This window comes from Pristis pectinata, chromosome 5 (assembly GCF_009764475.1).
Source record: "Pristis pectinata isolate sPriPec2 chromosome 5, sPriPec2.1.pri, whole genome shotgun sequence".
Lineage (NCBI taxonomy): Eukaryota > Metazoa > Chordata > Chondrichthyes > Rhinopristiformes > Pristidae > Pristis > Pristis pectinata.
Window position 1 is genome coordinate 115,240,498 of NC_067409.1, and position 14,100 is coordinate 115,254,597.

The window sequence follows — 14,100 nt, forward strand, 5'->3', positions numbered from 1 at the left end:
ACATTCACCTTTTGTGCCTTTTGGAAGCAAGTCACTGACAAGTCCCTTTCCTCAATTGATATAACTTTATAAGTACCAAATTCAAGGGGTAGTGCAATTAATTCCTGGGTTAGCAGCCAGCGTTCTGGACCATTGAATCAGAAATATGATTTTTGACTTCTGCTGGGGCTGCTTTTGAATTTAAATTAAAGTGATTGAATAAATCTGGAATTAAGTTTTAACAAAAATATGATCTCAGTAATGGTAAACGTGAAACCACTGGATTGTTGTAAAATCTGATGTAGTTTACTAATGTCCCTTACAGAAGGAAATCTGTCATCCTTATCAGGGCTGGCCTAAACGTGTCCAGAACAATCAGTGTGGCCAAGTCTTAGCTGTCTCCTCAATTCCGGGCAATATTGGATAAACAGTAAATGCTGACTTTGTCAGTAATGTCACTACCTTGTGAATGATTAAGTAAACAAAAAAATTATTGAATTAGACATCAAAAGTATATTCTAAAATAAATGCAAACAAAAGAACTACAATATTTTGTTTTGATAACTTGTTTTTAAAATTGTCAGTGTCAGATCATAACTTGGCATGTTTGGTAAATAAAAATGGGTAGAAGGCAGCTTAATATATAACTAGTCAGTAAAACAAGTCAGTAAAACAAATTATTTATATCTGTAGGTACACTTTCAAAATTGCCCATGAGGTGGGGATAGAGATTGTAAATGAGTTGTGAAAAAATGTCTTGAGAGATAGCTTTGGAAGAAATGCCTCGAGAGTTGAAACTAATGTCTGGAAGTTTTGGAGTCCTCTCAATTCCCCCATTGTAACCCAGTCAGTGGGGGCACACAATCTATGGTAGAGGTTGGGATAACTTTTGAAGATTCTAGTAGTTTCTAATATGATAACTTGTTTTGTAAGATTTTCAGTATCTTGACAACTTTCTTACGTTAAAGATGCTATGCTGAAGAATTGTTGTTTTTCTCTGCCATATACTATTTCTCTTCAGAGTAGCAGGTGAATATCCTCAATCAAAAAAACCTGCAGATGCCTGGACAAAATGCAAAATGCTGGAAATAGCAACAGGTCCAACAACATCTGTGAAGAGAGAAACAGTTAACATTTTGGGTTGATTAACTTTCATTGGAACCTGATCGTCAACCCGAAATGTTAATGTTATTTCTCTCTGCATGGATGCTACCTCTCTGGTATTTCCAGCATTTTAAGTGACTGTCTGTCTCTGGTTACTACTAGTTCTCTATTTTGCTTCAAGAAATGAACATGAACTAAGAATTATTTGTTTACTCTTGGGATCTCATTTTAATGGCATGATTCATTCATTTTTGTAGCTTACTATTATTGCCGCATACCTGTAGATCTTTGCAGTGATAAGTCTGTTAAACTCTTGTTTTTATCCATGCGGTGCTTGTATTTATCATTCCTCTTTCTCTGCAATGTTTAGTGCCAAGCAATTGAATTGTCCTGGGATCTTGAGCAGAGAGCATTCCTAAGCTGGGTGGGACGCAGATCTACTGGATTTGAAGAAGAAAATGTTGTAGAGATCAGTAGACATCTTGGACAAAAACTTGGCATCAAAGATGGAGAACAGGTCTATAAATTGATGACTTTTCATCTTTAAAATTTCAAAACTCAGTTCAGGATCATTAAAGATAGGTCTGGTTGGTATTTGTTTAGACTGTCAGCTCTGTATTATGTGAACAGTTCACCTCATCTCTTGGTTAAGCTCTATTATTGAATGCAGTTTATCATTTAAAAAAAAATTCTTATTCTTCAACATCTGCATCCTCTGACATTGTTTCGTGGCATTTACTGTTCTTTTCACAGTTATCTTGCCTACACACTTTGTGCTATCTCTACCAGATCTTGGGGTGCTTTCCTAACTCCTGTGACCTCAAATCCTAGAGACCACAAGCCTGAATATTTGACTGCCTGCTGCTTGGTCTAACTTGACCCCTTCACATAATAATGTTTAATCTCTATGATCAAATTAGCATAATTGTTCAAGATAATTAAGATTAGAGATGATTCTAAACTAATTTTCTTTACCACCAACTTTCTTTGGCACCCTTCTTCATGTCTTTCAATTTAGATCTTAAATGCAATGCAAGAGGTTACTGGCAATTTTTGTGGGAGAAATTAGCCAGTCTGCTCAGCTGCCTGAGACCATATGGACATAGTCCACATTACCCAGCTGTCTTCTCTTACGCTTGCTTTGCTGTACCCTAGCATGTATGCAACCCAATAGTTGCTTCATTGTGGACCTTGGGTTAAACATTTCGCCTTGCTCTCACACGCTCGCTTGCATATACGCACACAGTGAAAGCTGAGATTTAATGGAGAAGACTACAGAGTGGTACGATTAATAGGATGGATGAGGAATAATTTACAGGACAGAGACCCTGGGAACATTTCCACACAAGTTTATTGCAAAGTGGTTGCAGTATTAAAATAAAACTGGGCAGTGTTTTGGTGAAACCCCACCAGAAATAATACAGGAGAGACATGAGAGCAATGGAGAGAAGGTTACTGAATTGATTACTGCAATGAAGGGCTTATTTTACAAGGAACAACTAGGTCACTTGGGTCTTTGCACTGTGGAGTTTAGAAAAATGGGAAGTGATGTTATTGAAATAAAAGATTCTGAGAGACTGTGAGGGCACATTGTTTCAAAATAGGCAGTTGTGCATTTAAGACTAAGATGAGGGTTAAGTTTTGAGATTCTTCACCCAGAGAACTGTGGATGTTGTGCTCTATATTAGATCATTTCTGACCTAATTGAAAGGAGGAGCAGGTTTGTGGGGAATATTGGATACTGCTTCTGTTTATTATGTCCTTAAATCTTTGAAGGTGGCAGGACAGGTTGGGAAAGTGTTTTTGAAAAATTATAGAATACAAAAAGAGATCATTTTCAGCCTCTATAAACATTAGCAAGCCAGAAATGAAGCATTATGCATCATACTTTTGGAAGAATGTGAAAGCCTTGGTTGCAAAACAAAATATTAGAATGGTTTCAGGGATGAGGAATTCATGATAGGCAAAACACTGGAGAATTTGGATGGCTCTCATTAGAGGAAAACAAGTTGAGATGCAATTTGTTCAAAATCATGAAGGATCTAGATGAGCAGATCATGAGAAACCCTTCCCATAAATGGAATGGTCAGGAGCCAGAGCCCAGAGATGTAACATGATTGTCAAAAGAACCAAAGGGGATGTGAGGGTTTTTTTTCTTGAGCAGTAGGTAATTATTATGGGAAATTCAGCTTGGCTTCTTGTCATCATTAGTCTGTTTTGATCCTCTGTCACTATAACTCTTTCAAATCAACTGTTAGCCATTTGCGCTTCAACAAAACTTTGTACTTTCTCACTGGTCTAATTTCAATCACCCCTTACATTTTTGTTCACTTGTAATGTGTTGTTGTCTCTTAACCACCACTTACTTCTCCCAGATTATTTAAGACATTCAAATGTGGCTTCTTCTCTATGCACATCATGGGAAACTGCACTGCAAAAGTCATAAAAGGTTCCACCCCTGACCATAGCGTCTTTGCTTCCTGCATTCTCCTTTATCTGTACATTTTCCTTTAATCCTCCATTTTAATTTTCTTCAACCCTTCTTCCATACATTCATTGCAGATGTACTCAAGACCTCCATCGCTGCTTTACTCTTTGTGATCTACCTGCTTCTTTTGAATGATACCCAATTGCATATAAATAGTTCCCATCTTCAGCTCTGAAATTATTGACGTGATTTTCAAATGTTTGATGTTAAGACCTGAATAATTTTTGGTTTTGTTTTGGTTTAAGCTTACTGGCAGTGAAAGGAAAGCTGTCACGTGATGTGGCGGGACCTGTGTGTTTTGGAGTTCATCCTCTGTAGCTTTATTGACCACCTATTGGGCTGCTTTCCCACGTCAAACTTGTTACTAAGACTGCTTATAAATTCCTAATATTGTCTGTTTTCATCTCTACGTCTCCCTACTTCTGGCAAGATCTTAACTGTATCTGCTTCACCTGAAAAGTTTGGCTTCTCATGGCTAGGTTTTAGTTTGTGGATATTGGTTTTAATCTGTGGGCCCTTTATCTTCCACAGATTAAAACTACCCATGATACTGTAGCTGATATCTACTCAATCTTTTCAAGGCATGTTAACTCCATTGCCATCATGCTCAAATTCTTCTACAGCCTCGATCTTTCCACCCACTGCACGCTACCTGAAAAGTTTTTGACTTAGCCATTGATTCCTGGACACTCACATCCTTGTTTCCTCCTTCCCCAACATTCCACCACCAAAGCAGAGGGTGATGGCGGGAGGTTGTTTCTTGGACGGGAGGCCTGTGACTAGTGGTGTGCCTCGGGTCGGTGCTGGGTCCATTGTTTGTCATCTATATTACAATTTGGATAAGAGTGTACAAGGCATGGTTAGTAAGTTTGCAGATGACACTAAAATAGGTGGCATAGTGACAATTGAAGAAGGTTATCAAAAATTACAGGGGGATCTTAATCAGCTGGGTAGGTGAGCCGAGGAATGGCAAATAGAGTTTAATTCGGAGTGTGAGGTGTCGCATTTTGGAATGTCAAACACAGGTAGGACTTTCACAGTGAACAGCAGGGCCCTGGGGAGTGTAGAACAGAGGGACCTTGAAGTACAAGTACGTGGTTCGTTGAAAGTGGAGTCACAGGTAGACAGGGTGGTGAAGAAGGCGTTTGGCACGCTGGCCTTCAGTCAGGGCACTGAGTATAAAAGTTGGGAGGTCATGGTGCGGTTGTACAGGACGCTGGTGAAGCTGCGCTTGGAGTATTGTGTTCAGTTTTGGTTGCCCTGCTAGAGGAAAGATGTTAAACTGGAAAGAGTCCAGAAAAGATTTACAAGGACACTGCCAATACTTGAGGGACTGAGTTATAGGGAGAGGTTGGACAGGCTAGGACTTTATTCTTTATGGCATAGGAGACTGAGGTGATCTTATAGAGTCATAGAGCACTACAGCACAGAAACAGGCCCTTTGGGCCATTTAGTCCATGCCGGCCTGGTTTTCTGCCTAGCCCCATGTATCTGCACCCGAACCATATCCCTCCATACCACTCTCATCCATGTGCCTATCCAAACTTCTCTTAAATGTTACAACTGAACCTGCATCCATCACTTCTGCTGGCATCTCGTTCCACACTTGCACCACCCTCTGAGTGAAGAAGTTCCCCCTCAGATTCCCCTGAAATATTTCACCTTAAACCTATCTCCTCTAGTTCTAGTTTCACCCAACCTGAGGGGAAAAAGCCTGCATGCATTCACACTATCTATACCCCTCATAATTTTGTATACCTCTATAAGATCTCCCCTCATTCTCCTGTGCTCCAGGGAATAAAGTCCTAACCTATTCAACCTTTCCCTGTAACTCGAGTCCTCAAGTCCCGGCAACATCCGTTTAAATTTTCTCTGCATTTTTTTCTAGCTTATTGATATCTTTCCTGTAGGTAGGTGACCAGAACTGCACACAATACTCCAAATTTGGCCTCACCGACATCTTGTACAACTTCAACATAACGTCCCAACTCCTGTACGCAGTGCCCTGATTTGTGAAGGTCAGTGTGCCAAAAGCTCTTTATGACCCTATCCATCTGTGACTCCACTTTCAAGGAACTATGGATCTGCATTCCCAAGTCCCTTTGTTCTACCGCACATCTCAGTGCCCTACCATTCACTGTGCAAGTCTTACTTTGTCCTCCCAAAGTGCATCACCTCACACTTGTCTGCATTAAATTCCATCTGCCATTTTTCAGCCCATTTACTCAGCTGGTCCAGATCACTTTGCAAGCTTTGATAGCCTTCCTCGCTGTCCACTACACCCCCAATCTTGATGTCATCTGCAAATTTGCTGATCCAGTTTGCCGCATTATCATCTAAATCATTAATATAGATGATAAACAACAACAGACCCTGCACTGATCCCTCCGGTACACCACTAGTCACAGGCCTCCAATCAGGAGACGATCATCTACTACCACACTCTGGCTTCTCCCACTAAGCCAGTATTGAATCCAGTTGACTACTTCATCCTGAATGCCAAGCGACTTAACCTTCTGGACCAGCCTCCCATCTGGGACTTTGTCAAAGGCCTTGCTAAAGTCCATGTAGACAACATCTACCGCCTTCCCTTCATCAACCTTCCTGGTAACCTCCTCGAAAAACTGTATTAAATTGGTTAGACGTGACCTGCCATGCACAAAGCCATGTCGACTATCCCTAATCAGGCCCTGTCTATCGAAATACTTGTATACCCTGTCCTTCAGAATACCTTCCAGTAATTTACCCACAACTGATGTCAGGCTCACTGGCCTATAATTTCCCGGCTTATTAAACAACGGAACAACATTAGTTATCCTGCTATCCTCCAGTCCTCCGGCACCTCACCCGTGGCTAAGGACGTTTTAAGTATTTCTGCCAGGGCCCCTGCAATTTCTGCACTAGCCTCCCACAAGGGGATGCCTTGTCAGGCCCTGGGGATTTATCTACCTTCATTCGCCTTGAGACAGCCAGCACCACCTCTTCCATAACCTGGACATGGTCCATGACCTCACTTCTCTTTTGCCTCAGTTCTTTAGACTGCCTGTCTCCAGAGTAAACACAGATACAAAAAATTCATTTAAGATCTTTCCCATCTCTTTTGGCTCCACGCATAGATGACCACACTGATCTTCAAGAGGACTAATTTTGTCCCTTGCTATTCTTTTGCTCTTAACATAGCTATAGAAACCCTTAGGATTCTTTTTCACTCTGTCTGCCAGAGCAACCTCATGTCCTCTTTTAGCCCTCCTGATTTCTCTCTGAAGTGTTCTCTTGCATTTTCTTATATGCCTTAAGCGCCTCATTGGATCCTCACTGCCTATACCTGATATGCACCTCCTTTTTCTTTACCAGGGCCTCAATATCCCTCGATAACCAAGGTTCCCTGAACCTGTTAGCCTTGCCTTTTATCCTAACAGGAACATACAGATTCTGTACTCTCAATATTTCACTCTTGAAGGCCTCCCACTTACCAAGCATCTCTTTGCTGGAAAACAACTTATCCCAATCCACACCTGCAGGATCCCTTCTGCGGCCATTAAAATTGGCCTTTCTCTAGTTTAGAGTCTTAACCCTACAACCAGCCCTATCCTTTTCCATAATTATCTTGAAACCAGTGGAATTATGATCACTTGATCCAAAGTGTTCCCCTACACTCACTTGTCACCTGCCCCGTCTCATTCCCTAAGAGGAGATCCAGTATCTCACTCTCTCCGGTTGGGACCTCTACATATTGAATAAGGAAACTTTCCTGACCACATTTGACAAACTCTATCCCATCCAATCCCTTTACAGAATGGGAGTCCCAGTCAATCTGTGGAAAGTTAAAATCACCTACTATCACAACTTTATATTTCCTGCAACTGTCTCCTATCTCTCCACAAATTTGCTCCTCTAAATCCTGCTGACTATTGGGAGGTCTATAATATAGTCCCATTAACGTGGTCGTCCCTTTTTTTATTCCTCAGTTCCACCCAAATTGCCTCAGTAGTCGAGCCCTCCAGTATGTCATCTCTGAGGACTGCCGTGACATTTTCCCTGATGAGTAATACCACCTCTTCCCCCTTTAATACCTCCCTCTCAGTCATGTCTAAAATATCGGAACCCCGGAAAACTGAGCTGCCAGTCCTGCTCCTCCTGCACCCGAGTCTCACTATTGGCCACAACATCATAATTCCAGGTACGGATCCACGCTCTAAGTTCATCTGCCTCACCTACAATACTCCTTGCATTGAAATAGATTCAATTCAGAACATTAGTCCCTCTACGCTCAACTTTTAGGTTTCCATCTTTGCTCATAGTCTTAACAACTGCTTTCCCCACAGTCCCTCCACTTGCTGCCCTGCCACTCTGCCCACCCCACTGCAACTCTAAACCCCCCACCCAAGCAGCACTAGCAAACCTTTTACGGAGGTGTATAAAATCATGAGGGACGTAGATGGCATGAATGTACTCAGTTTTTTCACCCAGAGTTGGGGTATCAAGAACTAGAGGGTGTTGGTTTAAAGTGAGGGGGAAAAGATTTAAGAGAAACATGAGGGGCAACTTTTTTTTTTATACAAATGGTCGTATCCATGTGGAACGAGCTGCCAGGGGAAGTGGTTGAGGCAGGTACAATAACAACATATTTTTTAAAAAAGACAGTTGGACAGGTACATGGATTGGAAAGGTTTAGAAGGTTATGGGCCAAACACAGGCAAATGGGACTAGCCTGTTTCCATGCTGTATGACTCTAACTGTGGTCACTTTAGTCAGAAAGCACCTACATTATGGATCTTACTTCCAAAATACCTTGGATTTACTATAATTTACCTGTCATCAAAATCCTCTAACCCCGTTTCCTCAATCTGTTAAATCCTCTCTTCTGTACACAAAGACTATTTTTAAACCACGACACTTTTACTTTTGTGACAGCAATTATTTAATGTTTGCTTTCTATGATCCAGGTATTTCTCAGGGCTTGTGCACAAGTCTCTTCCTGTCAACAAGCAGTTGTGGAACCTCTGTCACCTGATGACTGGGACATATTGGTAATGTACTATTTTCTTAACAGCTGCTTACAAATATAAAGGCGTAAATGGTTTACTTAGATTTATTGTTCAGATGCCTTGGTGTCGTCCATCATCGTTGTCATGAACCAGCAACAAAAGAAACACACTGAGCATGATTCAGTGTTAAAAACTATTTTATTAATCACTACTATTGATAATACGTAAAATAAAAGTAAAAATGTTAGTATGTTAGAATTCAAGAATGTTAAACCTCGAACGTTAACCCCAATACTAAACTCTTCGTGTGTGTGTGTGACAAAGTCCAAAACTCCCAGTTCCTGAATGGTTCTTAAAGTTCAGTTCCGCAAGCCATAAGGTGAAACATGAGCAAGGGCTTCTTCAACACCACCGTTGTCTGAAGATAAGATGTAGATGTAGAAAAACATAGAGAGAGTACATACGAAATCCAAATGTTCCACGATGGAACCCAAACGACACTCCAGTGTTTACTCGGTAGTGACTTCCTCACCCCGAAAAGCATCCGAACCGTGGTCGTCGACACACAAATACCTGTTTCCTTCTACAGGTCAGCAACAAAGTGAACTCCACCGGATTACTTCCAACTTCCATACATGGATTTCAGTGGCAAACACAGTTATTGTTTCTCATCCATCGATAGAGAAAACAAGCAGGCTGGTGTCTCTCTCCCTTCTCTCTCTCTCTCCTTCTCCTTCTAACTTCTTCAACAATGTCATTACGTCCTTTATCTTCTATTGACGTAAGCACGCCCCACACACACATACACACACACTCTCTATCTTAAAGGGACTTTCACTGAGTCCATAACATCGTGAATTGGTATTCAAACACAACTAGCCACTGCTGGAAGGATGCACGTGTATTTACAGTAGCTAGTTTATGTGCTGATGGTGTAAAATTGTCCAGCATTAATGCCTTAGTAAAATTCTAACAACATTACAGTAATTGCAGGCATTTGATGTTCCTAGAATCTGCAAGGTAAACAACTCCTGTTCTTTCTATTTCTTTAAGTGGCGATCTGTGAACTATTATTCATATTAATACTGTTTTCTTCAAAATAGAATATTTGGCTGTGTTTTGCTTTAAATTACTGTTAAATTATAGCTCTGTTTTAAAACTGCACTAATTTTATCATGGATTTTTACAGGAGCTCCATAGTACATCACTTGAGAGACACATCATGGACCAGATCAGGATAGTCTTTCCTGGAGGAATATTTCCATTGTGGGTAGAGAAACATACTGTAATATATTTTAAAGTTGGTAAGTTAAAGTCAGTGAATAATGTTTTTCATTATTTATATTCATGCATGTTACTTGTAAGTCACTGTAACATTAATAGGATGATATTTTTAAAAAAATGAATCTACCGTGGAAGTCTTGTGGTAAGTCCCAGGTTTCTAGGACCTGTGTATATTTTTCTGGGTGCAAGGCCACAGCAAAATTCTGTAGTGAATTTGAAGTGGGAGGTGTTCCTGAAGTGTGAGCAGATGTAACCCCTGGTGAGTGACTTGCATTTTGGCCACTCGCTAAAGCCTTTCCACAACCTATAACATAGAGGTTAAGAGAGTGATGGAATATTCTCCAATTGCCTAGTTGAATACAGCTCCAATAACACTCAAGAGTTTTGGTGCCATCCAGAGAAGGCACTTAATTCACAGCCCATTCACCAACCCAAACGTGCACTCACTCACTCACTCACCCACCCACCCACCCACCAGCTGTGTCTGCTATCTGCACCATCCACAAAATGCTGTTACTGGCCAACGATACCTCTCAGACTCAGAATTCCTACCACCAAAAGGACCAAGGGCATGGAAAACCCACCAGCTGCAGGGTCTCTAGTAAATCACACACCATTTTGATTTGGCTTCATTGTGGCTTCACAGTCAAAGATCTAAATCATTGAATCCCCTTTCTCAGAGTCACCGAGGTGTACAGTATAGCAACAGACTCTTTAGCCACGAAGTTCACGCTGACCATCAACCAGCCACTTATACTAATTCCATCCCAGTCCCATTTTATTCTCCATGCGTTCCCATCAGCTCCCCTCGGATTCTGTCACTTACCTTCATGCTTGGGTTCACAGGGATGAATTAACCTGTCAACCTACATGGGATGTGAGAGGAAACCGAAGCACCTGAAGGTAACCCCTGTGGTTATAGGGAGAATGTTCAAACTCCACACAGATGGCACCTAAGATCAGCCTGATCCTCTGGAGCTTTGAGGCAGCAGCTCTACTACCTGCACCACTGTGCTGCTCTAACCTAATGGCACTGAGAATCTCATTATTAAAGACTACAGGGTTAAAGAAAGTGGTTCACCATCATTTTCTCAAGGGCAATAAATGGTGGTCATACAAGGAACAAAACAAAGAAGCATTTGCCAGGAGAAATGGCAAGGAATGTGACAGAGATTGCATGGAAGAGTGCTGGATGCTCTTGAGATTCAGAAATACACCAAAGAATAATAAGACCTGGGTCTGTATCTTAGGTTCCCACAGTGAGCTCTCAATTATGTCATGTGATTTAGACTCATCGAGCACTACAACACAGAAACAGGCCTTTTGATCCATCTGGTCCATGCTGTCCTGGTTTTCTGCTTAGTCCCATCTACCTACACCCGGACCATAGTCCTCCATACCTCTCTCATCCGTGCACCTATCCAAACTTCTCTTAAATTTTACAATTTTGTATACCTCTGAGATCTCCCCTCATTCTCCTGCACTCCTGGGAATAAAGTCCTAACCTATTCAACTTTTCCCTATAACCCAGGTTCTCAAGTGCCAGCAACACCTGTGTAAATTTTCTCTACTCTCTTTCAAGCTTATCGATATCTTTCCTGTAGGTAGGTGACCAGAACTGCCCACAATGCTCTAAGTTTGGCCTCACCAATATCTTGTACAACATCAACATAAGATCCCAACTCCTGTACTCATTGCCCTGATTTATGAAGACCAAAGTGCCAAAAGCTCTCTACGACCCTATCTACCTGTCACGCCACTTTCAAGGAATTATGGATCTGTATTCCCAGGTCCCTCTGTTCTAATGCACACCTCAGTGCCCTACCATTCGCTGTGTAAGTCTTGCCCTGGTTTGTCTGCAAGAAACTGCAGAGAGTTGGGGACACAGCCCAGCGCATCACAGACACCAGCCTCCCCTCCTTGGACTCTTGTCTTTACCTCTCGTTGTCTTGGTGAAGCAGCCAGTGTAATCAAAGACCCCACCCACCCAGGACATTCTCTCTTCTCTCCTCTTCCATCGGGTAGAAGATACAGGAGCCTGAGGGCACATACCACCAGACTTAAGGACAGCTTCTACCCCACTGTGATAAGACTATTGAACGGTTCCCTTATACAATGAGATGGACTATGACTTCACGATCTACCTTGTTGTGACCTTGTACCTTATTGCACTGCACTTTCTCTGTAGCTGTGACACTTTACTCTGTACTGTTATTGTTTTTACCTGTACTACATCAATGCACTCTGTACAAATTCAATGTAACTGCACTGTGTAATGAATGGACCTGTACGATCGGTATGCAAGACAAGTTTTTCACTGTACCTCAGTACAAGTGACAATAATAAACCAATACCAAAGTGCAACACCTCACACTTGTCTGCATTAAATTCCATCTGCCATTTTTCAGCCCATTTATCCAGCTGGTTCAGATCAGTTTGCAAGCTTTGATAGCCGCCTTCACTGTCCACTACGCCCCCAGTCTTGGTGTCAGCGGCAAATTTGCTGATCCAGTTTACCATGTTATCATCTTAATATGGATAAACGACAAGGGACCCAGCACCGATTCCTGCAGCACACCACTAGTCACAGGCCTCCAGTAAGACCCTCGCAGAACCCAAATTGGCTCCAAAAAGAAATCAAACATGAGTAATTCAACAATGTTGTACATACATAATAGGGCCCTCAGTTCCTATAATGGCTCATCTCAGTATGAGTCACAAGGCCAAAATATTAACCAGGATCCAGACTGAGATAATCTACTGTAACTCCTACACTTTCAAGTTTTAGTTCTCCATCTCTTTATTTAAAAGGCTTTGTATCAGCCAAGTAGCTCAAAACCAAACAGCTCTGCTCCCCCTGATGGTTAAATAGGTAAGTACACTCCTCATTCTAACACACAAACGAGACACAGGACCCTGGCCAAGTTTAAGATGCAATGAGCAAACTTCCATCCAGCAGCAAGGATAACAAGCCTGTCTTGTGACTGGATTAGAGAGAAAGGTGATAAGGAGGGGCATCAGAATCCTGTGCCTGAACACCAGAAAATTGAGACAGTCCAATGTCAGGTGAGATTAGAAGATAATTCTTTCCACTCAAAGTGGCTCAGTCAGTAGCACTTTCACCTTGAGATTCAAAAGATTGTGGATTCTGATCCCACACCAGAGACTTGAGCACAGAAATCTAGCCTGGCACTGTACCTCGGTACAAGTGACAATAATATACGAATACCAACCATCTACTACCACTCTCTGGCTTCTGTTAAACCAATGTTGAATCCAATTGGCTACTTCATCCTGAATGCCAAGTGACTTAACCTTCTGGAGCAGTCTCCTTGCTGAGGTCCATGTGGACAACATCCACCACCTTCCCTTCATCAACCTTCCTGGTAACCTTCTCAAAAAAAAACTCTATTAGATTGCTTGGACATGACCTGCCACACACAAAGCCATGTTGACTATCCCTGATCAGGCCCTGTCTATCCAAATACTTGTATATCCTGTCCCTCAGAATACCTTCCAATAATTTACCCACGACTGACGTCAGGCTCACTGGCCTATAATTTCCTGGCTTATTCTTAAAGCCTTCCTTCAACAACAGAACAACATTAGCTATCCTCCAGTCCTCCGGCACCTCACCTGTGGCTAAGGATGTTTTAAGTATCTCTGTCAAGGCCCCTGCAATTTCTGCACTAGCCTCCCACAAGGTCTAAGGGGACACTTCGTCTGGTCCTGGGGATTTGTTGCTAGATGACTGAAAACTTGCTGCAGAGAATAGAAAGGAATGATTGTACCAAGTACATATCATTATAACTTTTTGAGTTGTTAAATGGAAGCTAGGATAGTCTTGCACTATTTTGCTGTTGAAGGAAAAGCACTGATTCGGTTTATAGAACATACAACACTACAGCCCTTCGGCCCACAATGTTGTGCCGACATTTTATCCTGCTCCAAAATCTATCTAACCCTTCCCTCCCACAAAGCCACCTATTTTTCTGTCTGTCACTGGAACAGCAGACAAGATGCTTCATGACGTGAAACAAGAAGGCTACCAAAGGTCTCGGTTAAGTGGAAGGTTGGCTTCATGCAGTTCTGTCATTGAATGGAGTTCACAAGTGAATATTTAGAACATACTTCATTTTTCACTTTACTAAAGAAATTTATCGCCACCACTAAGTACCATTGATCAGGCCATTATTTCATTGTTATTTGTGGAACTGAGGTGTAATGCTACTACAGCAGTACTATGTGAAGAGCTTT

The 14,100-nt window shown here is 41.8% G+C and overlaps 1 protein-coding gene across 2 annotated transcripts in view; it reads left to right on the plus strand.

Moving 5' to 3' along the window:
* pex1 (peroxisomal biogenesis factor 1) overlaps window positions 1-14,100 on the plus strand; it is a 73,597-nt gene that overhangs the window by 1,555 nt on the left and 57,942 nt on the right. For both annotated transcript variants that reach the window (XM_052016050.1, XM_052016051.1), the window contains exons 2-4: window positions 1,454-1,600; window positions 8,518-8,601; window positions 9,749-9,863. In XM_052016050.1, the coding sequence (XP_051872010.1) occupies window positions 1,454-1,600; window positions 8,518-8,601; window positions 9,749-9,863 (346 nt within the window). The remainder of the gene's footprint in view (window positions 1-1,453; window positions 1,601-8,517; window positions 8,602-9,748; window positions 9,864-14,100) is intronic.